This window comes from Branchiostoma belcheri, unplaced genomic scaffold (genome assembly GCF_001625305.1).
Source record: "Branchiostoma belcheri isolate BF01 breed outbred unplaced genomic scaffold, Haploidv18h27 scaffold94, whole genome shotgun sequence".
In the NCBI taxonomy this organism is placed as follows: domain Eukaryota; kingdom Metazoa; phylum Chordata; class Leptocardii; order Amphioxiformes; family Branchiostomatidae; genus Branchiostoma; species Branchiostoma belcheri.
Window position 1 is genome coordinate 1,097,691 of NW_017804620.1, and position 26,014 is coordinate 1,123,704.

The window sequence follows — 26,014 nt, forward strand, 5'->3', positions numbered from 1 at the left end:
AGTCAAATCAAGTGGCCCGCGTACTTTTTCAGAAGAGAAATGTCTCATGAGTATTTGTACCAAGTTTGGTGCTTGTATCACAATTTAAAAGATTATTTCAGTTATCTGTCCCACTATATCTGGAGAAGACTAAGTCCACATATTAAATGCCACCAGAACGTACTGTGACGGAAGGCATCGGAATGCACAAGGAGATGGATAATCTCATTGTCTGACGACAACAGACGGGATACGAATGAGTGGGTAACCTTACGGCGTTTAGCGTCAAACGTGTCTGTCCGGTTCTTAGCAAACAGATAACTTGTACTTGCATACCTGCCAGCACAGAACAACAACTTAAAAGCACTGTGGTATGCCACCCGTAGTTTGGATATTGCACCCACACTATACTTAGACCACAATTGTGCGCAGTACATTGGCGAACAGAACGCCGAGAACAGCAACCTTTTAACCTCTGCTGAGCTGTAGCGAAATCGTCTCATTAGCGAATTAGCTCGGGCATAAAAACCCCTGACATGTGCTTGGATGGCCGAATCGTCACGGAGATCCAGAGTGATTGAATATCCAAGGTAAGTGGCGGACGAAACATACTTAAGGTCAGAACCGTACAGCGTCAGCGTCGGAGGTATAATGTTCATACGGCGACATGGAAAAAGGAACACCTAGACCGGCTCGACCTTGTGTTCAGCCGCTTGAGGCAGTATGGGTTGAAGTTGAGGCCTGATAAGTGCCACCTGTTCCGAACGTCAGTCAAGTATCCGGGACACGTGGTGAGCGCCGACGGGGTGGCCACGGATAGTGATAAGACCGCAGCCGTTCCCACTACCGCTAAGCAGGTCCGGCAGTTCCTAGGGTTTGCATCGTAATATAGACGGTTCGTTGAGTCCTTTGGCAAGAATGCCGGGCCGCTCCACGAGTTAACGCGCAAGGACAGTCCTTTCCGGTGGACACCAGAGTGCCAAATTGCTTTTGACACCCTACGTGAGAAATTGATGTCGGCACCTCTATTAGCTTACCCAGATTATACACAGCCCTTCATATTGTACACAGATGCCAGTAACGACGGCCTCGCCGGGGCAGTACTAGCTCAAAAGCAAGGGGGCATGGAGAGAGTGATAGCATACGCCAGTAGAAGTCTGAGAACGTAACTGGGAAAACTGGGACCCGGACTGGGTAACTGCGAAAACTGGGACCCGGACGCGAAAGAGCCGGAGAGGACGGTCCGGGAGGATTGCTACGACCCGGCGTGCCCGGTCACCAACCCCGACGGGACGTCCTGGGCGGAGCGTGCCCAACACGCCGGGGTGAGCACCTGGGTAGTCAACCCCCGACACATGAGGGAGGTGTACGCCCGCTACCTGATGGAGCGGGAGTACGCCTACTACAGGTACAAAAAGGGAGAAGTAGAGCGGAACGTCCGAGGCCTCCGCCGAGTGATCGGACTGTTGAAGAAGGAGGAGGCGGGGGCCCCGGAAACCAGGTGCCTCTACAACTATCTGTGGGAGTACGCTCCGGGACGTCCCGGATCCCCGGACCCTTACGAACTGACCTGGAAGCGTTTGTGTCGTCCTGGCGGCCACATCCCCGATTCAACATCGTGGACCGCATAAACAACCTGCGCGAGCGAGTCAGTACCTACGAGTTCCTGATGTGCCGGCTGCGGGCCATCGTCCGGCACAAGCTCAGACCAGCGGCGCTAGGAGCCCGACGGCACGACGTGCTGTGCCGCATCGCGTCGTACCAGTACCCCCCTTACGAACTGACCTGGGATGAGCCGCTGACGCGACGATGGGAACTCCGGTCGTACCCGGATCCCCGGTTCCCCGCTACGAGGAGTGGCCCCGGGGATTCAAGGACTAGAATACATGTTTATGTGTGGACATTAATATGTGGACTTATTCCAAAGTGCCAGTTCCCCCAAGATTGGCCGACAAGGTATGATGTACAATGTACCTTTCTGTATTTGGTATTTTGTTAAAATGTGAAAATTGTTTAATGTCCCGAAACTGATGCGGGTAGCCGGGGTTTTAAGTGGGTGACCCCCAGGGAGTTGCGACCCTGCCCGTAGGCCAGCTACACGGCTTTAGAGCCCCGTCTGAGGATGGTACCGTCGCCATCATTAGTGCTAGGATAGTATGTGATTTATGTTAGGGGATCGAGTTGTATTGGATGTTGAAATGATATGGAAATGTAGACAAAATCCTCTCTTTCCGTGTTTTGGAGGAACTTGATCCCAGCATCTTCTACTACTCTTGAGTCTGGTCCTTATCTCCCTGACATGCCGCGAGTAACTATAGAAACCTGAGATAAGTGGTACAACTGTTAGGTTGCTACGGAAAAGATGTGTTTTGGATACCCTGTAGCGTGCTGGATTAAGATAGCACCGCAAGGAGATGCACGCTACGTACATTGATGAATGATTCATCTACATCTGATGTACTCAATGTTGTCGAAGTGATTACGAACGTAAAATGATGCTGCCTTTCTTGACGGTAGTGTGTGCTCCTTTGACGATGACGTGGTTTGTTGTCATTTGCATCCTTGACCTCTAAACTCATGTGAGTAGAGGCTGGTTGCTTCCACCGGCGTAGAGGTTCTGGCCGCCTTTTCTGGGTTGTTAGGCGGAACCGCGTTCTTTTCTGGCACCCCAGGCGTGTCTTAGGCCTACCTCTACCCTTTTCGGCACCTAGCCTTGTTAGGAGTGAATAAGCAAGTAGGGTTTCCAATCAGTGTTTCGAACAGGTGCGGCGTTCCGGGTTGAGATGATGTAAGGCCGTGTCTATACGGAATCATCCAAACCGCGATTCGGGTAACTCACATTCCTCACATCTGGTCCACGTGCCACACACACCTGTGAAACCGTGTCCGAACATAATGCGCTTGAGCTACATTTATTGCTGTTTGATGATAACACACAAGGCGGCGTGTTATTAATGTCAGAGGTCAACGACCTGCTTGCTGATGCCCCCCTCCCAGCGTATCTCGGCCGAATGCCAACGTGGTCCCGCCAGAGGCGGCGAAGCTCGCCCTAGAACGGACACATTATTTGACCATTACCGCTCTTTAAGTTGCTGCCACGTAAAAGTTGGTATTGCATATAAAAAAAGAAATATCACCCCGTAATCCATGACCAGGCGAAGTTACATTGAAATCACATTGCGTTCAGACGCAAATCGCGATGCGGGGAAACCGATTCGAAACCACCTCTAGAAGTGGCTTGGGATCGAGGCGCTTTCAATGTGACTTCGGAGCGTTCAGATGGAGCCACTTGAAACCGGCTTTGGGGTAAACCACGTGTAAACCGCCTTGGGTGATTCCGTTTAGACACGGCCTAACTGTAGGATCTGATTTTCTGCGATGCTCGGGCTAGCCGAGATCAGGCACGGTTCGTTTTTTTGATGGCTGAATCAATCCTAGTCCTTCCAATGTATGATTTGACTGTGATTTCCGAAGTCCCTACGTGTTGAAAGAATGTGACAGGCGTGTCGTGCCTGTACTTGGCATGTCCAGTATCTCCAACCGTGATATATTTCCGTTAGGGTTTCCTATGTCTGTGTCGAGCACCTGGAGACAGTGGTATGTCTGTCTCCTCGATGGTGGCTCTACCAGGGATGTGTCTGTATACCGTGCCTCCATCAGCGGTGTCTCTTCACAGATAATGTAGTATTGATGAGTCTATTGTATGTTAAAATGATCTGTGATACACTGATGTGACACGATGTTGATAGGTGACCGCAGATATGATGTTGATAGGAGATAGCGTGTGTTTCTCTGTGTTGAAACTGAACTGATGTGTGTAGGTTTACTGAACTGTTAGCCCGATCCGGAATGAGCCATGTTTTCAGTGTATTTTCGTAGAGACTAATATGATGATTTGTATACCCTAGTATTTTTTTAGATTTTTGGAACATGATTGATATTGCACGAGCACACGTTTGTACTTTTGTATTCACTTATATACTAACACGAGTTGTAAGGCGACATGGTGGATGTAACCCGATAGCAGCGTCGAGGACGTCGCTTGTGTACAGCAAGGGGGGTGTAAGGAGCCCGCCCTATCAGTATAATTAGCGTCGACAGTCGATCACAAGTAATGAAGAGTGACATATCTTTATTGAACACAGCACGACCAACAACCGGCGTACCTCGTTCTTGGGCCGGCCGTATAGTGTTACGTTATATCAAAATAGCTGATAAGTTCCAGAGATCCGGCCAGTTATGAATGAAGTCTGTTATAGGGTTCAAACCCTGCCGGTTATTAGTCCTAATCTGTCACACCCCGAGAGTGTTAAGTGTTATTAGCTGGTGTAAGGCACTTGTTGTAAGGCGCTGAGCCTAACTGACGAGACGGGGGAGTCCCGCGTCCCGACCAGGACAAACTCTACTCCGCATACAGCCGTTAGCAGGCTTGTTCTTTCTCCAAATTTGATCCGTTATTGATACTAAGAGTGGGAACAACGTTTTACAGGGGTTTCCCCGCTTGTAACTTTGATTGTGTAAAGGACATGAACTCGACAAAGGTTAATCCAAAGGTTAGGTCGTGATCCCCGGAAAACAAGGATTTAATGAACTAGAACTTATGTTTCCCTCCCAAATGCCTGTTCAATTGATAAGAGACTTTTGATCTTGATAAATGATTTCTGTCAAATTACTAGAGTTTTGGCCAATCGGCTATGACAATTTTTGATGAGAATAACCAAATTTGGAAGAGGGAGGAACCCCGATTTTGAGGAAATAAAAGAAGGAAAACATTAGCAATCAGGGAGAAAGTAACTCCGTCGGACTCCACGAACTCGGGAACCCTGAGTCACCGAAGTCAGCCTGGGCCACCGAACGTAGAGCTTTTCCGGTCCAGAGCCAACCAGGGGTTTCTCCGAAGTCCGCGGAGAAGGAATGGGGGACTACCGTCACAACTATCGTTACTCAGCGCCATCTCGCGGGTGATTATCACCAACCACCTGTTTTATGCCGACGACTTATGTCTGATTTGCCCTAGCATTAAATCTCTACAGAGATTGGTTGGGATTTGTGAAGTGGTTGGCCATGGTAATGACACATTGTTTAATACTAATAAGACTTTCTGTATGTATTTCCCATGTACTCGTTTGCCACTTCAGCTTCCATTGCCACCTGTAAGTCTATACGGTACCAACCTGAAATACGTAAACTCATTTGTCTATTTGGGTATACATCTAAATACCACATTAAGTGACGATGATTGTGTACTTGCTCTGCTGAAGAGTCTTTATAGCCGTGCAAACAGTATCAACCGCAAATTTTTCTGTTGCTCTCCATCTGTTAAGAGACACCTGTTTATGACGTATTGCGCCCAGCTATATGGCGCCCAGTATCCCACAGCCTCCAATTAAGCTGTCACCGCAGGCCCCACAGCGCCACACTGTGACTGGGAGGAGAACTGCAGCAGGTGCAACAACACCTCTGAGCAACAATTGGAGTCCTTGGTGAGTATCAGTGCATGCTGACTAGTTGATATTTTGTACAACAAAAAATCTCTATCATCAGCTTGAAGTTAAGTTGACAAATTTGTATATCTTTTTGAACTGCACCTTTTTTTCCTGACAGGTGTCTTACATGCAGCCATTTATGATTTGGAAATAAACTTTACACCTTTAGTTAACACTTCTCAATTTTCTGTCACCAACAGCTGATGGAGCCCAGGCCTCCCATGGCTGCGAAGCCCGACTCTGACCAGTCTGCCAGGGCACGAGCGTGGCACCAGAAGAGGTTTCTGACCATTTAACTTGAGCAGAATTTAAGACAAACTACATGCAATTAATAGGTACATGTGCCTTTGTTGATACAGTTATGTACGGGGGGATGAAATACCACCATCCTGCACATGAGGGACATGTCAGGGCCAAGTCTGACTAGAGGAATGTCCACAGCACACATAGAAATAAGCCTGAAACTTTCATCTTATAACAGGCCTCTTACACCAGTGCAGTGGGCACTCTGATAGTCATGTAGTAGTAAGAACAGGGGTGTGTTTGACTGTTGTTGCATCCAGCAAAGTAATATACTATATATTAGTTACAACATATTATAAAGCAGCCAACTAATTAAAACTTAATATCTAGCAATGGTGGTAAAAGGGATGGGTGAAAAGACATCCGGGACCCATGAACTGCTAACTCATACATAATCCATGGATGTGTCAAAGGTCTAGGACAGAAACAAAGTAAACCAGTTTTGAGACAATTATTGGTAATAAAAATTATCAGGGATCAATTTTTCTCATAATTCAATACTCTGCAAAAGCATTCAAACACACCCTAGGTAAGTACCTGGACTTAAAGAACACAAGCTGAGCAATTATAAGCATTATTAACCTGCTGATCCAAAGGGAGGCCACCAGGAGTGTGGCCCACACACAGTAAATAACCTTTACCTCTCCGGTAGGGGCTGTAGGTCCTGAAAGAGGGGGTTTCCCTTTGGGGTGTGTGTGGCTAAGAAGTAAGTGATCTACTGGATGTGTAATGGTAGATCAGCCACACCCAAGACTGTAACAACATGGGTGGATCACCTTTTAAGACTACTTTAATTTACTCATAATGTGAGTTGCTGAGCCCTGCTGGTCAGGACTTAGTACATGTGCACGTTAGGCTGCACTAAAGTTGAGAAATAACTAGAGCCCGGCCGGGTTATATGTCTGAGCTCTTTTAACCTAAAAGAAGAGTGATAGAAAACTCTCAGATTACAACCCCTTGAGTTAGCCTAAGTTAGGGGAATTTTTTAAAGAAACTGGTGAAAAAATGTACTGGTGAAATATCCTTTGTGGACAGTTTCTCAGTTGTATGTCACCTAACTGAGACTGAAAGAGCAAGCAACTTTTAACAATTATTGTACTTAAAAGTACAATAATTGTTAAATGATGCGCCTACATGTAATTCCCAACATACATGTACTAGAACGATAAAAACACCTCAAAACTGCTAAATAGAACGATTGAAGACACCAGGAGTGGAGCAGTTTGAGGTACACTCTACTGTGTGACCCTGAGCACCAAAATTTGCGCTAGATCGTATGGTAGAGTGCTGGAATGCTTCCATACACGACTTGGTACAGACTTTTAATAAGTAAAACAAAGTGGCTGTATATATGCAAGCCATTGAAGAGCTATAGAGAACTTAACTCTCAGCTAATGGAAAGTCCAGGACCTTGTACAGACCACTGTTCAGTGCTGCTCTCTACAGCTCTCTGGTGTGTCCTGATCACGTTGGACCACACTAAAGAGCCGGCATGCTATGGGTTTCCATAGCACTGCCCTGTCTGGCCAATCTGATAACACCACAGGATTGCTACTGTAACGCCGTAGACAGTACAGCCAGCGACGTGCACACATACACGTGTTGGTTTCCTTGTTCCAGTATATATAGTGGCCCACAGGTACTGGACAGGAAGCCAGCCTTGTTACACTCACCCTGCACACACATTTATATGCATGTTTGGTCCCTCTTCCTGCCAGAGTTTAGCCCAAGTTCTAGACAGGAGACCAAACATGCCGTGTAAATGTGTGTGTAAAGGTGTGCATGCATGTGTGTGTTGCATGTTTGGTCCCTCTTCCTGCCGGAATTTAGCCCAAGTTCTAGACAGGAGACCAAACAAGCGTGTAAATGTGTGTGTAAAGGTGTGTATGCATGTGTGTGTTGCATGTTTGGTCCCTCTTCCTGCTGGAATTTAGCCCAAGTTCTGGACAGGAGTCTGGTTATAGAGTTTGCGAATATACTACTGGGGATGGTACCCAGGCTAGATGAGGTCCCGATCGAATCCCTGAAAACACAACACCGTGTGGCATGATGCGCGCGGTCATTCACCCGGGGTTGTCCAACTCCAATTTCGAACGTGAAGTTTGGAAGCTTCTTAAAGCTCTAGTTATGGAAATATCAATGTTTTTAGGGTTTGGAACAGAAGAGGAAACTGAGCAAAAACATGTTTTGCCTTTAAAATTGACGTATATAATTTGTCTCTGGGTTATTAATTAGTCTCCCCAAATCCCAAGAAATTTGGAGAAAATTAAAGGTACATATTAAAAGGGCATTCTGCAACATTTTTGCACCACTTTTCAGAATTTTTGTTCAATTATCTAAACTAACATTTCTGGCTGGCAGTATGACAGCTCACATCTTTTATGGCACCACCACAAATTACCAGACCACAAACTACCACACTCAAAGGGTGTCCTGTTTTGGAGTAGGGTTGATTCAACCTTGAATTGACCAGAAAATTGACATGTCTTATACATAATGCATTTTATTTTTTATTTTATTTTATTCAATCTTCAAAGACACCTGGGTAGCTCCTTCAGCCAAAGCTGATTTCCAAGGAGGCCCAGGGGGTACAATAAGTAAAAGAATAATAAATCATACAAAGTACATAACAAAAGATGTAAATGAAATCAATATAACTGGAAGTTATACATAAATAATACGAAGTTCATCATAAACTGAGGGAATTTACAAAAAAAAAACATAACTTCAAATCATAATCATAATCAACGTAAATCGATTTCCGTTCAAAATGATTGGAGGTCAGAGGTCGTCTTTAAAGCTGCCTTGAAGTGTTTTAAAGTTAGAATCTGCCTTACTTCAGCTGGTAGTCTATTGAAGTACTTTGCAAGCTTCATAGTCATCACAAGTGAATTTATCTGTATTGTCATCATCACAACCGATGGACTACCAGACTACTGTATTATGTTACACGATACAATCTTGCTGATGTGGCTTAACTGCTAAACACTATGTACATGTTGCAGTGTTCTGTACAATAATTGTAGAAACTTTTATACACCAACCTACCAACTGTACTACTACTGAATAACCTTTCTACAAATGTCTGAATAAATGTACTTCTGTGGTGACACATATTTTGGCTCAGGTGTACTTTGTTATCAGTTGTGTTGAATGTCCCTAGTACCAATGGCTTACCAGGACTGGTGTCTACATCCCTAAATGACACACCTAGTACCTACATGACCCAGTGCTGAAAGCCACACAATCAAGACCTGTCCCCGGTGCTAAATGACACACTAACACGACTGGTGTCCCTATCCTTGGTACTGAATGACATACCAACAAGACTGTTGTTCCTGTCCCTGGTTGAGAATATGATAAACATATAATTCATGAAAATGAGGATCCTATTTGTTAAGTCAGGGGGGGGAATAATCTATAATTTGTCAAAGATTAACATCATTTGGCGAAGGTATGAGATCGGGGAACTCTAGTTTCAGTTGCGTTTGTCTGTCTGTTGGTCAACAAGATAACTCAAGAACGGTTAAATGTATTGGTTTCATAGTTGGTGCATTGGTTGGTGCATCACAAAAACTAGAAATGATTAGATTTTGGGCCCCCTAGTGGCTTCCCTTGGTACTGCAGTGCAACTTCCAGTTTTGATATCTTGCGATCTGAACATGCTAGGGACATGAATTTTGGATGGTAGGTACATTTGTAGCTCTTGTCATCAGGAATAAGTCACATGACTTTCCGCCCCCTAGCAGCTTGTTGTGGGACTGCAGGATGGTTTGCTTATAAATCTTCAAGAGAGGTTAACTAAAAAAACTGGTTGACGGATTTTCGTAATTTTTGGTATGTAGGTAACTGAAGTGATGCCTGGCATAACTAAATAACAATTATGCAAATCAGGATCTGCTACACAACATGCCATTGACCATGACATTCACAAGGTTTTAAGGAAGTTTTGGTATTCCTCCATAGTCACTTTTGCCAGCTGTGTGCAAAAGACGGCGTCTGGTAACTTGAAGAAATTTTCCAGACAGATGTATCCAGGCTGGGCGGGGTCGTACTGGGCACGGCCCAGCTTCTGCAGGAACTGGTGACGCGCGGATAAATGCTGCTTACGGCTGTTGAACACCTAAAAACCATAAAAATTAAGAGTTAGTAGAAATTCTACGATCAGTGACTGTAATTTTGTAAGGTAAATCACGTACCTCCAAATTTTTGGTGTCGACTGTACACCTTGATCACGGAATGACCTAGTCTCATGAGAACACGAGACTAGGACGAGACTTGTGTGGATCTTCTGACCTCCCCCGCCTCCTTGCAGAGTAGGGGTAAATATAGGACTTGGGCAGTTCCCAACCTTCGTTACGATTCACCCTGGCACGTTCCAACTGTATGTAGACTGCTTCCTTGATTTTTCTATGTGCCTTACAGGATTAAGTAGTCAGGAAGAGAAAGAATCCATACAACATACATTTATTGCAATGATACAATCTCTACATGTGTGAAGGTTTTCTTGCTCTTAAAATGCGAACTTAAATTATAAGCAAAAAATTCATTTATTTTCAAGATACCAGAATGTAAGCAAACATGGTTGATAGCTGCATTTAAAACTTTAAAACACTCATATAAGTAGTGCTGCATACCGGTTCACTGGACTTGGATCCGGACTTGTAAGAATGTTTAGGTTCAAGTCCAAGTTAAGAACCGAGTCCGGACGTATTACCATAAAAGACCATTTCACATACCCCTTTTCTTTCCAAACCACCTAAAACTTTCTATAGATTGCAAAAACTTCACTGCAAAACGAAGAAAACATTGCCATCGAGCATCGTCAAGTACCGGCCTCCATGTTATGTGGCCAAAGTTTTGCCCAAACAACACTGCAAGGTTGCCAACATGCAATTTTGTATATGCCATGGGTTTAGGTCTGGACTTACAAGTCCAGAACTGAAGCTAAACTTCTGGACTTTAATCCGGACCTAAACCTAAATGTGGGTTTAGGTATGCAGCACTAGTCCCAATGTTACAGAATGCAGCTGTAAGCTTCTGAGTTACCTGAGGACTGCAGGCCAGGATGTGGTGGGGTATTCCCATCTCATTGTGTAGGTAGTCAAACACAGCAATGAGTTTATACTTGTCTGAAAGGCAGAAGCAATACAACACTAAACAATAGTTATCTACCATAGATAGTACATTTTACACAGCATCATAGTGATTTGTAATGTCCTTATTGAATTAAGTGGTTTCCTAGTTTTTCAATTGCTCATCAAGGCTATCATAAAATCCATTGAAAATGATGTTACATACAATATGGTATTACATGTACTTCATATATTCTATACAGTATACAGAGCAAACAGTGGGCTGCCTACAAAGGAACCTCTAAATATTCGAATGCAAATGTTAAATCACAATTTTGACTGTTAAAAAATATTTTTACTTAGATTGTTGGAACAAATTCTACAAACTCCTTATTATTAATAACAAATGAAGGCCAGATTTCAGGAAACTAGTACTGCATTTGACTGAAAAATTGTTGATACATGTACATAATTTGTCATCAACAGGACAGTTTAGGATATCTGGTTTCTTGAGGTTTTAGTATGACAGGCCAAAGTGAACTTGTGATCAAACACTTGAGATGCAACCAATCATGGGCATGGCTCCATGCCTTTAGCTACACATGTATGGCTATGATGAGACAGAAATACATCAAACATATCATTCAAGAATAGCAAAACTGACAATGTTCAAGTCATTGTTTTAGAAGTTAAGACTACAATGTAGATGTAAGGTCACACTTGGATTTCCATGCTTTATTTTTGTCTGATTTGCAAAAAAAGGCTTTGAAACAACTCCAAAATGCTCATATTTTGGCCCATACACTATGATACAGATGAATAATAGTTTTCACATTTTTCTATCTATCAATGGAAAGACATAGACCTGTTTTTTTGCCCTGTTGCTTGATATTTTTGTGAAAAAATTTCAAGAACCAACAAATTAAATTGGTGTGGATTAAGCACAACATACATGTAGGCATGGGAAGAACTAAGGTGCCATATTGAAGGTAATTATAAGGTAAGAACAAGACTCAATCCAGTACATGCTGACAATGTGACAAGAGACTTGTAGCCATTTCTTCATCATTTCTTACCTCTGGACAACATCCGTGGTGCCCTCAGGACCATGGTTCTCAGCTGTTCAGGGGAGAAGCCCAGTTGGAGCTGTGCAACCTGCAGGTTCTCTTTCATCCTAGCAAGGCTCACTGTCAAGACTCGTGGATATCGCACTACTATATGACGAGTCTTGGAACAAAACAAGAAGCAATTTACATGTAGGCACTACGACTTAAAAGAGTTCTAAAGTCCAGAAGGGAGGGCTATTTTCCGGTAGATTATGCTGCAATGAATATGTACAACTACCCAACTTTTTACATAATTTCGCTTGTACGACTTTAATACGCGATGCATGTTTGTAATGCTATATATTAACCATAAACTGGCTCTGCACGTAAACTGCATGTAACCTGCGTTACCTGATCTACATGATTTATGCAATTGTAAGAAAATGAAATTTTTCTTTCATTTGTTAAGAGCTGATACAGGAATTTGATGTGATAGAATTGTCTTCTGGCCTTGCCTGGGCTGACCTGGCCATGCTATGGCGTATAAAGGGCTTTTGCTATGGTTTAATGTACCAACTAAAAAAGAACGGTCCAATTAAACGGGCACTGTACCGGATCTTTAGGCCGGGCAAAAATCTAAATGTATTTCTCCAAGAAGACTGTCTTAATATCTTAACTATTGAAAGTTTAAAACAAAAGTCCTCCAGATATTATATCAAAACATGCAACACTAACCACAATCACACATGCACACCTAGCAACTTTCATTTATCGAGCGTGGGGGAAAAGAAGAAAATACCTGTATTCATAACACGTCAACAGTTGTCACTTTTTGTTACTTCTGCACGTTTGTTTTCTCTTATTGTGTTATTTACCATTTTGTACTTGTATTTATTTTGTGAACTCTTGGTTCATTATGTACAGATTTGTTTATTTGTATTTACGATCTGCTATGAGTTCACTTATTTGTCCACCATTATTGTATATATCCTACCTTTATTTGCGTTCTTTTTTTTGTTTGGATTCTGTTATCTGTACCTTTGATCGTCTTTTGTTTATGTATAATTTATTGAATCGGTGTCGTATAAACCCACACGGGCTGGGCGCGGGATAGCGCACGACACGGAAATAAAGTGTATCATTCATTCATTCATTCATTCATTCATTCATTCATTCATTCATTCATTCATTGCACACGTACATATAGAATACAACACGGGGTATTCCGTATCGCCCGAGGTATCGGCCCGACCGCGGGCCGCAGGCCGTCGGGCGATCCGACTCGCGGGAGGGCCGGGACCGAGGGTGATGCGGAATACACCTTGTTATATTTTATTTATGTCATACCCACCCAAGAAAACGTGCCTCTCAATGCAAGATGAGCCAAAAGTTGGTGCCCCTAAACCCTCAAATGCAACAACATCAGTTTCAACGTTCGGATTCTGTATTCGAATTTTCAAAAGCGGCGCTCGCGGTTAGGACGAAATGCATTCGAATTGTTCTATGGAAGCCATGGAGCCCGGGCCATACCGTAAAGTATCCGGAACCTGTTATCGAACGTTATCGTGGCCCGGGTATGATATAAATAATAATATGTATCCCACATGACCTACCTGAGCAGCTGTGGTTTGCAGGTTGCCCTGCAGCCAGCCCAGCTTGTTGTCCAGCCGCTGCACACTCAACTGCAGCAGATGCGGGGCACGGCTCACAAGCCCAGCTGCACAACGGGTGTAAGAACATGTGAGTCACAGAAAATCGCGGCAGCAGGTAAGTACAGAGCTGAAACAAGATCTCAGAGACCTCATACATGTACCTCTACCAAACATCATGATCAGGGCTGAGCCGCTCAAAATACTGGGTGCATGACATGTGCACCTTAGTACACCCAAAATTAGATGTGTACCCAATTTTCTTCTGTGGGTGCACTGGTGCACCCAAATATTTTTGTAGGTATTTTCTTACATATCAAATGTAAAATAGTATACAGGATATTCTTGGCAACTAAGAGTCAGAAAAATAATAAAATCTAGTAGACTCTTAATTGTTCAAGGGAAAACACCAGCTGTCCACAAGGCCAAACAGCGAGTTATTATTTTCCCGATGTATATGTACAGTAGCCTCTACCAGGCACCGCGGATCATTGGAAAAATAGTAGAAATTGGCCGAAATAAAGGGATAGTATACTAGGGAAGATCCAGGGCCATAGAAGCTACATGTACAGGTGAATAATGTCTTTCTCACTCTGGGACAGACTGAACCAAATTAAACCATATCTAACCCATGGGTCTTAGATTGTTAGATATGGTTGGGTTCAGACACACACAGAGACATATCAAAAACAATACCTCCATTTTTCACAGAGGTAAAAACAAGTTAGCCTCCTTCTCTTACTTCATACCTATTTCATCCTCTTTGAATTTCTTGGACATCAGATACTGGACTCTCTTCTCCAGCCTGTCCAGTTCCACTCCCAGTATGAAGGGGTTAACAGAAATGATGCTTCCCAAGTTCTCTTTGGTGACTCCAACATCCAGGAGGAACATCAGCTTTTCCTTCACCTGACTGTCGAAGTCTAGTTTTGCTATCAGATTTGCTGCGTTTCTCTTTCTGCTGACCTTGTGTAGATCTACACCGAGGTGTACCAGCTTCTGTAGTGTCTCTGAATGGTCTACAAGTGTCCTGAGACCAACATATGCGTGTTGGTGGACAGGGCCCCTGTATGCCTGCTGTCTGTCTACTGATGGCACGTCTGTATTGTCAAGGTCAGCAAGTTCAAGGTCACTACCAGTTTTCTGTCCTTCAGGAAAGTCAACAAACTCAAGTACAGCTACATCCAATGAGCTTTGGTCACTTGGGGGATTAACTGAACTGTCATTGGTTTTTTGGTCTCCATATCTTTCAGTTTCAGAGGTGCTAGGGGATAAGACTGGCTTAGACGTAGAAGTCAAGTTTGTGCTGCATCCAAGTTCATTTTCATTGCTACAGTTTATGTAGTGACGTTCTGATGTTCCGGTGGTGGTTTGCCTGCCTGATTCACTCTCTTCATCAACTTCAGTCACCGGCATTATGTCCTGGTGCTGTTCAGGCCTGTCTGTGCCAAAGTTAGCATGAAGTGATGAACTGTTGGCTTCATACCTTCCAGGACAATAAGATGCTATCATACTTCTTGTAGAAGTAATACCAGCAGGAAGTCTAACATTGTTACTCCTTGGTCTTTGCCTTACATAGGCCAACAGCACAGTTGAACCTGACGTCCATGTCCTTAGCATAGGTGTACAGTGGTTGCCGGTATAGTTTGAGTATTGCACACATGTTACAGTGCACTTGGACGTAGTGTAGGCAGATACTGTAGGGAGAAGATGATTTCTTGCAGACTGTATTAATGCAGCTGACACTGCAGTTCTCACTATTGACTTCATTGTGTTAGGTCAGGTGGCACCTGGAACATAGAAGAATCCTATCAGTAATATATCAACTTGTGCTTTATATCTTTTTACTATAAGTTAAGAATCGGTCACAACCCGCCGTGCGTGCTTTTTGTCCGTACGTTTTTGGGAAGGCCATGTCTGCTACGTTTTTCTGAAAACATGGGGAAGGACTGGCAGTACTGAGCAGTACGGTCAACGCTCGTCACTCACACAGTTGCACATGGTGTTAGTATGTATGTGGTCTGCACGCCACGTCTGGCCGTGAGCACTTGCGTGCATCTTTCATGAGTGAGTTGTATGTGCTGACAACGTACGATCTCTGAGCGATTGCCACTTTATTGTATGCAGGTCCTACTTACACGTGCTGCTTACATACGGTATATACCAGTTGCGGTGCGCAACCCGCACGCAGAGAAAGTTTTGCATGTACTTAACGTTAGGTGCTACGGCGTGTCTACGTTCCTCCGAATCCGTTGGATTGCGTTCGGTGGTGGGACTCACAACTTACGGATCCCAAAAATTTGCCCACGTTTTTGCACGTAGACAGCACTCAGTTGTACGTAAGGCAGGTTGTGACCGAGGCTTTATCATAAATATAACGTTAATATGGTCACAGTACACCGATACTGTCACTGCCTAGTGCTGTGCACCTGCTGCCATTCCATGACCTTCCGCATAGTGCTTTTAAAAGATTGTGTCACGAGTCAGAACTAGCCGACAAACTTTAGCCCATTTTCACATATTTTGTACATTATACCTTGAACTCAAACATATTCAAGTTCTGTACCTAATTTTTGCACCCTACTATATTTTTTACCGCGTCGAAGTAGGTCACTATAGAAATCCCCATAGGCCGGAAACTGCTAACTGTGTCCTGCTAACCTTATCCAGCTCATCGCACCAAGGACGTTTAGTTTTTGTACCAGAGATCAATAGATTAAAAAAAAATAGGCAAAGATCATAAAAACCTCACTTTCAACCTCATTGGTTTACTGTAGTTCGTAGTAATAAACCAAAAATTGTCAGTAATGTTGTACATGTGCATGAAGGGTCGAGGGTGGGAGGGGGGCAAGATCGTTGCGAGTTAGAACAAGGACGTTTTATCAAGACGTTAATATAAAGATGATAAAATAATATGGAAACGCCTGAAGATAAGAAAAGAAAGTTCCACAAACCCAAGGCTGTGTTTCTTATACAGGAACTGTGGCATCCCTGACTTCTAGGCGCGCTCACGAAGTACGTTACGTTATACACAGTCGCACAGCAGACGACAACGTGAACTTCGTGAAGGCACCAGATGGGGGTCTATCTTCATAACTCCGCAGAGCTCTGACGCCCGAACTCCGCGGATTTCGCGGACGATGTGTCTGCCAATTAAAATGTTTTGTGTAATGTTCAGTGGCCTTCAGTTGTATAATGGATATCGAAGCTTTTTTGCAGTGTTGCAAAAGTACCTATTAGTAAGGAATTTAGTCGGGTTCCTTTCTCAGCACTCGGTGTAACGTTACAGAGGTGATGCGGCTTTTGTTCTCCAAGCAGAGGTAGGGGGTTTTGGAGTGGCTATAATAGGGATGGCCAAGATTTTTAGCGCTGCTATCTCGTGGGGCGAACGTTGGATAGTGGCGGCCAATGATACAGGCGGCTAACATGAAGTCCCCTTGCCCCACCGAATCTGCTTAGAGATTCATATATATAATAGCGGCTTCCGCCCTAGATCTCCAGTGTCAAAGTTAGGCCACAGCAAGTAAATTTTATGGATGACATCCTCCGCAGACTCCAAATCTAATGCGAGCGCGCGAAAACAAAGCAAGACGGGCCGAAAAAAGTTCCTACATTTTAGAATTTTGACTCCATCATTGTACAAATGGTTTTTATTCGGTGGGATCATCACATATACACAGCCAGCATCACATATCACTGCATCAAAGTAAGAAACAAAACATTGAATCAGAGCCTTTTCTTGTCTCCTCTCTTCATAGTTATCTGCCATCCACCTTCCGGCATGGCAGCAGACATCTTTGCCCATTTTTGGTATGTTGACCACTGTCAGAAGGCAACAAAATTTCTTCTTTTTTTTCCAAAATCAGGCAAAAATTAATGCACGCGCTGATGTCATCCATAAAAATTACTTGCTGTGGCCTTACGTCAACACTTGGTGTCCAGTGTCGGCGGGGATGGGTTTTCTGCGCGTGAAAAAGTCCCTGAAATATGTCAGAAAACATTTAGTACCAAATTCTCATGCAGAAAAATGTGATCATGTGGTATTTTCCATCTATATCCTAAAATTTTGGTGTAAATTTTAGGTCCCTTAGGAATAGGTTAATTGGAAAATTTTTCATGAAATCTGAACATTACAAAATTACTTGACTTTGTCAGAAATACATGGAAAAGTTACTACTAGTATACTAGTATATGGTTTAGTATGGTAAAATGTGAAGCTTTTCTCCATTCTAGAAGGTTGATTTCATATTTTAGCAAACAAATTCTTTCAGGCGCAAATTTCAACCATTTTTTTGCACGTGAAAACTTTAATTTGAAAATCACTTAAAATCACTGAAATATTGACAAAACAGGGATATGTAGTCTAGAATGCAACAAACTGATATTCAATTCTGTTTTATGTCTTTTTTCCTTACGTCTAAGCTTAAAACAGCAAAAAGTTTGTGGAATCGGCTAATTTGCATATTTTCGCGCGCAAATTTTTCACGCGCAAATTTTTAACGCGCACATAACCCCATCCTCCTACTGGCTTCAGCACTGGAAACTCCGAATCGGCAAACCAAACCTTGCCTTAATCTAAACAGGGTATCGAGATGTTGTCTTTGAACTCTAACACTCATGATTTTCATCATAGCACCCGGGAAGCAAATGATCGGCAGTCCACCAAGATTGCAATTCTTGGCCAACCTGTTCTTGAGAGGGTGTTACTGATCAAGTTTCAAGTTTTATTAATAAAATCAGCCTTGCAGCCAGTTCACAAGTCAACCAAGCTGAATAACACTGATTTTTACAATTTTGTACATAGTAAATACAATTAACATGACAATACATATACAGACACGCAAACAACATGTTACAAAGCCACACATGGGTACTGAAATAAAGTCCAGAGAGTCTTGAAAGTCATTACTACAATGACTCGTTGTACATGCATATTGCCTTGTGTAACAAAGAGTTTTTCAGTCTTTTTGTACGGGCTGCTGGTACTGTAAGTGCAGTTCCATTTCTTAAGGTCCTCCCAGTGGCCGTTGTCCTGGCTGCTGGAACCAGGTCATGGAGGGGGTGACACAGTTGTTAAGTTGAAATGAAGTGAAATGTTGGATTAGCAATTAGCATTAATTATCTTCCTCAATACCCCTCAACACCAAAATAATAAATTATATTACCGAAGGAAACCATATTGTTTTTGCCCACTTTCCTCTCCTCCAAACACAAAAGGTCAATGACCTGAACCAAACCGTCTGTCACCATGGTAACTAGTATTGGGTTACATCATGTTGCAGTTTTGTAGCATGAAGGATTTAGACATCTGTCACCATATATATAGATATTAATGTGTTTGAGTAAGAATTAACAGAACAGACCATATGCGAAGGTAAACCGATTATACATTTGCTTTGCAAATGTTACCTTTCTAGTTTTATCATTTTCAAAATTTCATTAGTAAACCTTCTTCTTTTGTACTTACCAGTTACTTAGTATCACCTGACCGGCGGTCCCCGGTGACTCACCTGTCAGCTAATGCGTCCATGTCAGGTGACTTGCTTCAGATAGCCTATACGGCAGGCGTTCCTTTGGAGGCTACTTTGATACCAATATTTCCCCCGCTGATTACATGCTATTTTTAGAAGGCTCTCGTTTTCTACAATGTAGGCTTTCTACGGATATTCTACATGGTTTATCCATTAGTAAATGATACGTAACTAAGAAGGAAAACAACAACTTCAATATAGCAACATAATCCTTCCGAACATAGCAAAGCGCGCCTGCAACAGAGGCAACCTAAACACCGAGACTTTCGGTGGAGCACCGCATCCAAACAATAGTGTCACATAACATGCTATTCTGAAAACATGAGTTGCTCTCTTCCTATATAATACCGTAATATTGCTTGCTACCTTGCGTGTAATTACTTTCTATCACCACGAAGTGATGTACATTTATTGCAAATTATTGTTGTTGTTTTTTTCTTAGTTGAAGGTTTTAATTGCATTTGTCAGCTATCTATGACGTCATTTCAGGAAGCTCCGCCATCTTGGGCGAATAGTTGGTGTGTTTTCAGTGTGACGTCTGGAGAGGGTTGGAGAACTTTACATTTTCTTACAGAATATAGGACAGCAACTCCTCATGGCAGGATCCACGTTACAGGTGAGGAGTCGTTTGACGTCGTCTCAGGCTAACAGCGGCCTGTTTTTGTATAAATACGTAAAAGCGGCAAGTATTTGTACGTGTGTGTGAAGGACTGATTTTACACATACAGAAGTCAGAGAGCAGAAAAAAAGATGGATGTCAGAAAAACAAGATGCCATTATCTATATATGCTTAAATTTTAAAAAATTACACAAACTATCAACGTTGAAACAAAAATTCAAGCGACAAAACATGGTACCATAGCCAACAAGTCTTTTATTCCTACATTCAATAAGTGCAAAAAGTGAATTTACTACATGTAAGTGTGGTATATGGAAATGTAGTCTGTGAGTCGACAACTCTCAAGGCATACTCAGACTAGTGTCACTTCTAGTTCTACAACAACACTTGTACAAGTTACTAGTGTACTACACTTCTATCGTAGATTACTACACATCTACAACTACATTTTTACAACTACACTCAAGGTTACCACATGTTTCTATGCTAGTGGTACATGTATACTGGTTTCTAGATGATTTGCCACATATGTCACTTTTGCCTCACCCATTTACTAGAACTTCACCTCATGTTAGGGTCAATGGCACTATGTTTTATTCAGGTGATATACGCACATATATCTTACTTCAGAATATCATTTTACTTGCTACCAGAGCCCTGTGACTATATTTTATACTTCTGTGTTCTGCAAGTATTTACCGCTGATGAAACAGTCCGACACGTGACCCAGTCCGCTGCGGAATACTCAATATAAGGCCACACCAATTTAATTTCTTGGTTAACGGATTGGCCCGCTTCATTCGCTACAAAATGCTCATATTTTGCCCTGAACAGTTGAAAACAGTCCTTTTCTTCCTAGTTGTTACAGTTGTTCCGTCTTTCAATGCAATGGTATCCAAATTCATTGTTTAAATTTTGAACCAGCCTGGTGTGTTGACTTCACGGCTCATATCGTGCCATTTTGGGCCATAGTAGGATGCCTAGGCCTGTTTTTATTTTTTCCACCTGCCCGCTCCATTATTTTTCTAGAAAAATCCGTTAGCCAAGAAATTAAATTGGTGTGGCCTATGCGTAGTATCTATATCAAACATAGCGCCAGTCAGCCTTACATGGGGCGAAGGGGCGAAAGTGACATGCGGCGATTGGACCTGATCCCATGTATACCGGTACTGTTATAGAAGATTAGCTCATCAGTAAGATAAAACTGGCTTGAGATCATTCTCACATGACCAAACCAAAGTCATACATGGCAGGGTTTTCACCAGATAATATAGGGGTCAAATACAGATGGACAACTTCCTGTGGCACAAGCCGTGCACTGAGGCCACACCAATTTAATTTCTTGGTTAACGGATTTTTCTAGAAAAATAATGGAGCGGGCCGGCAAAAAAAATAGAAATAAAAGCAAGCCAAAGAATCCTATTAATCGTATTATGGCCCAAAATGGTACGATAGGAGCCATGAAGTCAACACACCAGGCTGGTTCAAAATTTAAACAATGGATTTTGAACTTTTAATGATACCACTGCATTGAAAGATGGAATAACTGTAACAACTAGGAAGAAAAGGACTGTTTTCAATTGTTCAGGGCAAAAAATGAGCATTTTACAGTTGATTCTGTAAATCAGAAAAAAATGAAGCGGGCGAATCCGTTAACGAAGAAATTAAATTGGTGTGGCCTGAGTCCTAAACACATGACCACAGTATGGTATGACCAGAATCTGGTATTCTCAAGAAAAAAGGAAACTTTCCATTTTCGAAGGACAAACTATATCTTCGTATGTAAACATTAATAAAGCTTCAGTCAAATGTTGATTTTTTCAAAGATTTGTGCATGTGAAGGGTCATACTCATACTCATAGAGTACTCCACAGAAAGAAACACCCAAACGCTGGTTAAAAGTGAGTATAGGAGCATAGGGGCCTCTACAATACACACAAACATTGAGAACTTGACATATTTGTACTTTAGACTGCATGAAGACTCTTTGAATTTAAAAATGCCAGTGTCAATGGTAGCTAAATATGCTCATTAATATGCAGGTTATAATTCTATATATATATATTTGCAGAAAGCTATAGATCTTGTATCCAAGGCAACAGAGGAAGACAAAGTCAAAAACTATGAAGAGGCCCTGAGGTTGTATGAACATGGAGTGGAATACTTTCTTCATGCCATCAAATGTAAGTACCAGTATGAGTAGTAAGTTAGTATAACTTTAAGTAGTTGTTCCAGTACTAGAAGTATTGTAGAACACAGTAAAGGGGGCTCGCAAGCCCTTTTCCGTAGAGCGTAATCAGCCATTTTAATTCTACGTAGAGCGTAGACGGACCATCAGTTCAACGTAGAGCGTAATTGGCGCATTTTGCGTAGAGCGTAATTCGACGTTTTAATTCTACGTAATGCATTGTGACCACTTGGAATTTATCGTAAAGCGTAATCGAGAAGTTTCCGAATTCAGCGTAGAGTGTTTTCGGGACCCCCCCCCTTGCAGGCCCCCAGTAAAGTACCAGTGACCACCTAGCGCATATAGAGTATATGATTTTTGTGATCAATTTTGTTTGACAATGACATATCTTGTCAAGTGCAGACATAATGATACCTGATGCCATTGATACACCCTGATCATGGAATAACAGATTCTGATAATTTTATGAGTCATGTTATATGGCAAAGGTACTATGAGTGGTCATAGAACTATCACTGTGTTCTTGGTAGTTAGGCCATGTTGACTTGATTATATGGATGACATCCGCACGCGCGCATGAATTTTCAGGCCGTTTCAAAAAAAAAAAGTTTTCAACCATACTGTAAAAATCGTACAAAACAGTTACAAAATGAGCAAAAATATACCATAAGTTACAAAAAAAATTAATAAAAACTGTACCAATGTCGTAGAATGCCAAAATCAAACGAAAAAAGACGAAATTGTAAAGAAATGAACTTGAAGACTAGATTATTCGCCAAACCATATTCTGTGCCTTTTGCTCAACCCTCATGACCACGTAGATTTCATAATGAAAAGAACTTTTTTTTTTGCAAAACTTTTTTTTTATTCACACGCGCGCATCAGTTTTGGGGCTCCCGGAGGATGTCATCCATATAATCAAATCAACATGGCCTTATGGCAGTCAAGGAAATAATTTCCACATTTTGTCATGTACATGTTAGATGAGGCTCAGAGTGAAAAGTCCAAGGAAAGCATCCGTTCCAAGTGTGTGCAGTACCTGGACAGGGCAGAGCAGATCAAAAAGCACCTGAAAAATAAAGACGGCAAAGGTGGCAAGCCCAAGCCGATGAAAGAAGGAGGCAGTTCAAAGTGAGTCACCTAATTAATGACATAATTGCAAATATGTAACTACATTTACATGTATTATCATGACTATGGTGTGCATAAGCCTGTGTTACAAATGAAATGTTAACATGCATATGATTTGATCTTCATCAAAAATAATAGAATTTTTTACCTACTCCTATATAATAAGATTGGGTGGGGGGGAGTTTGGCAGTGTTTGGAAGGCTATATTCAGTTATGTGTGGTAGGGGCTTAATCTACAACAACACATGTCACAGGCAGTCACAGGTTTATAATAATGTTATGTACAGTCAAACCTGCTCAAGCCGGCCACCCAGGGATTCTCCAGACTCACAACAAGACTGAGTTACATGTATGACCCCATCGATTGGCCATGGAAAGGCCAAGGTGTTTTTTGAAAATCGGATTTAAACCCCTAAAAACAGGTTGATTTGCGTTCAAGCGCTAGGTTAAATAAAAATCAGTTTTTGAAAGCGCTGAATATAAGTCTGGTCTGAACAGGGTCTAACAGCTGTCTGTTTTTTTATCTCACCAGGAAGGACAATGGTAGTGACTCAGATGAAGAGGATCCTGACAAGAAGAAACTCATGGGTCAACTTGAAAGTATGACTGTGACAAGCTGATTATTCATATGTTTTACATTTAGTTTAGAGCTGTTTACAAGTTTAAGGTACCGTGAGGTACATGGGTTAAGGTACCAAGTTTGCAGGAAAATTAGATGAAACAAACTGTTGTGGCATAAAATTTAATTTGTTTTAATTGTTCATATGAAAATTGGTATCTGTACCCTGGGAAAAATCTGTCATTTTCAGATGATCTTTTTTTATGACAACCATTTTGCCTTGAAAGTAGAAGCCTGACCAGTGTGAGTGTGCTGTTCCAGGTGCCATTGTGATGGAGACACCCAACGTGAAGTGGGATGATGTGGCAGGGCTGGAGGCCGCCAAGGAAGCCTTGAAGGAGGCAGTCATTCTCCCCATCAAGTTTCCTCATCTTTTCACAGGTAAAGCTGGTCACACATTTATGTACATGTATGGCCATGGGTAACTATGGTTAGGAGTAGGCTGGGAGCAAGTTACGTGGGGTCGTGTGGCGTAACGGCAGAGTGCTTGACTAGGAACCAAGAGGTCCCAGGTTCAAGTCCTGACATGCCACCGATCTTGTGCCCTTGGGAAAGGTGCTAAACACGACTTTCCGACTTAAGGCCACACCAATTTAATTTGTTGGTTCTCGGATTTTTTCAGAAAAAATATGAAGCGACAGGGCGAAAAAAAATAAAAATAAAAACAGGTCTAGGCATCCTATTATAGGCTTAAATGCTATGAAATGAGCCATGAAGTCAACACAAAAGGCTGGGTTAAAATTTAAACATTTAATTTTGAACTTTTAATCAAACCACTGCAATGATAGATGGGAAAACTGTAACATCTAGGAAGAAAAGGACTTTCCTCAACTGTTGGGAGCAAAACATGAGCATTTTTCAGTTGATTCAGGACCAGAATCATTTTTTTTTTGCAAATCAGAAAAAAATGAAGAGGCGAATCCGAGAACCAACAAATTAAATTGGTGTGGCCTAACTCAAGTGAAAATGAGTATTGTCCATCCTGTGTTTGTTTCTATGTGTGAGACACAACACCAGCAACAGCTGCCTGTGTATTGGACTGTTGCAATTTCAACAAGAAGCCATAGGTGACAATTCTCCGTGAAGTATTATATATTGCAACAAAAAGAAGTAGCCATTGGCGACAATTCTCTGTGAAGTGTGATAAATCGAACAAAGAAAATTGTTTAAACGCGCGTCGGCTCAGTCATCTTAAGACGCAACAACCAATCAGAGATGCGAAATGCCGACACGTGACGCGGGATTTGCATACAGTCTAAACAACGGGGAAGGGCGCGCGATGCCCGAAATATTTTAGCGTCAATATTCAGCGCCGTGTTTCAAGAGATTAATACCGGGAAACAAATTCTTTTCTTGTTTTGAACGCATAAACATGCATTTACGCTAATCTAGTATGATTCAGGGTTACTTTTTTTTTACCTGTCCATGGCCAGATTAACTAAAGATGTGTGTATTGTGTGTACAATCTACAGAAAGAGAAATGTACATCAGGTCCGATCATCCGATTTTCACGTTTCGGTTTTTGGACTCGGTTCATGAACGTATTTTGGTTTGGCTCCTGGAATCTGCTCCCGGGACTGTCTACAGGGAACACTCGCACATTCGCGGTGTATCAGGACAGCGCGACTGGTCGGCATTAGCGCAGTCCCTGCAATTAGTAACAGTTGCACATCAATCCGGCCGAAAGCATGATTGTGTAACACAGGCTACTTCTTCATATACCGGCTCATACTACACGACGCCTTTACAACTAGCAAATCATAAAATTACCCGATCTACTAGTACTGTATGTGCGGTTTACCAGCCCCAGACCACATCCGACCACGAGGCAGAACACATTGATGGGTTGCTCAAAAATATTGTCCATGTTTACAAAGAGCTGCTCCACTAACACTATGGAGCGGCCCAACCCAAAAATATTGGCCATGTGTCGTTGCTAGGACGACCGGCCAGTTGCTACGTGACTAAATACACGCCGCCACTAGGTCGCCACACCCGACCAGTTTGAAATCGATAGGATTACGTCATCGGTATTAACATTTCCTAATGTTGACCTCTGACCACCCCACATTTCCGCCCCATCAGCCCCGCCGCGACTTACTACCGGTGACATAAACGGACGACAACATTTCAACGACATGGGGATGTTTCGAAAATAACCATTTACTCCAATATCAAAACAGCTACGGTAAAAATAAAAAGACGTGCATCATCCCGGACATAATGCCACACCACATGCGAAATTACACAAAAATGCGACGTACGGAAGAATGCGTTTTGGCTGCGAACATCTTCCAAAAAACTTGGCATCTCTTAACCATGGGCAAATACATCTGGAACCACTTATCAAAACCACCCCGTATCTGCATGAAGTTCCACCCCCCCCCC

General features: G+C 42.4%; 2 protein-coding genes across 4 annotated transcripts in view; one reads left to right on the forward strand and one right to left on the reverse strand.

The window, feature by feature from the left end:
- Window positions 1-9,498: 9,498 nt before the first annotated feature.
- On the reverse strand, window positions 9,499-19,173 carry LOC109461628 (transcription termination factor 3, mitochondrial-like). 3 transcript variants are annotated; one of them, XM_019758007.1, is made up of 6 exons: window positions 19,049-19,173; window positions 14,288-15,328; window positions 13,503-13,606; window positions 11,920-12,070; window positions 10,818-10,900; window positions 9,499-9,891 (listed from the first exon to the last, which is right to left on the reverse strand). In XM_019758007.1, exons 2-6 carry the CDS (start codon window positions 15,306-15,308, stop codon window positions 9,697-9,699), a joined length of 1,554 nt encoding a protein of 517 aa, XP_019613566.1. In that variant the 5' UTR covers window positions 15,309-15,328; window positions 19,049-19,173; the 3' UTR covers window positions 9,499-9,696. The 3 variants fall into 3 exon arrangements, with proteins under 3 accessions (XP_019613566.1, XP_019613567.1, XP_019613565.1); XM_019758008.1 differs by lacking the exon at window positions 19,049-19,173 and adding an exon at window positions 19,006-19,027; XM_019758006.1 differs by lacking the exon at window positions 19,049-19,173 and adding an exon at window positions 16,493-16,589.
- A 361-nt stretch (window positions 19,174-19,534) lies between these two features.
- The window catches only part of LOC109461629 (vacuolar protein sorting-associated protein 4A-like), a 21,099-nt gene continuing 14,619 nt past the window's right edge, over window positions 19,535-26,014 (forward strand). The window contains exons 1-5 of the mRNA XM_019758009.1: window positions 19,535-19,685; window positions 21,760-21,871; window positions 22,860-23,007; window positions 23,540-23,607; window positions 23,888-24,007. Of these exons, the coding sequence (XP_019613568.1) occupies window positions 19,665-19,685; window positions 21,760-21,871; window positions 22,860-23,007; window positions 23,540-23,607; window positions 23,888-24,007 (469 nt within the window). The 5' untranslated portion in view covers window positions 19,535-19,664. The remainder of the gene's footprint in view (window positions 19,686-21,759; window positions 21,872-22,859; window positions 23,008-23,539; window positions 23,608-23,887; window positions 24,008-26,014) is intronic.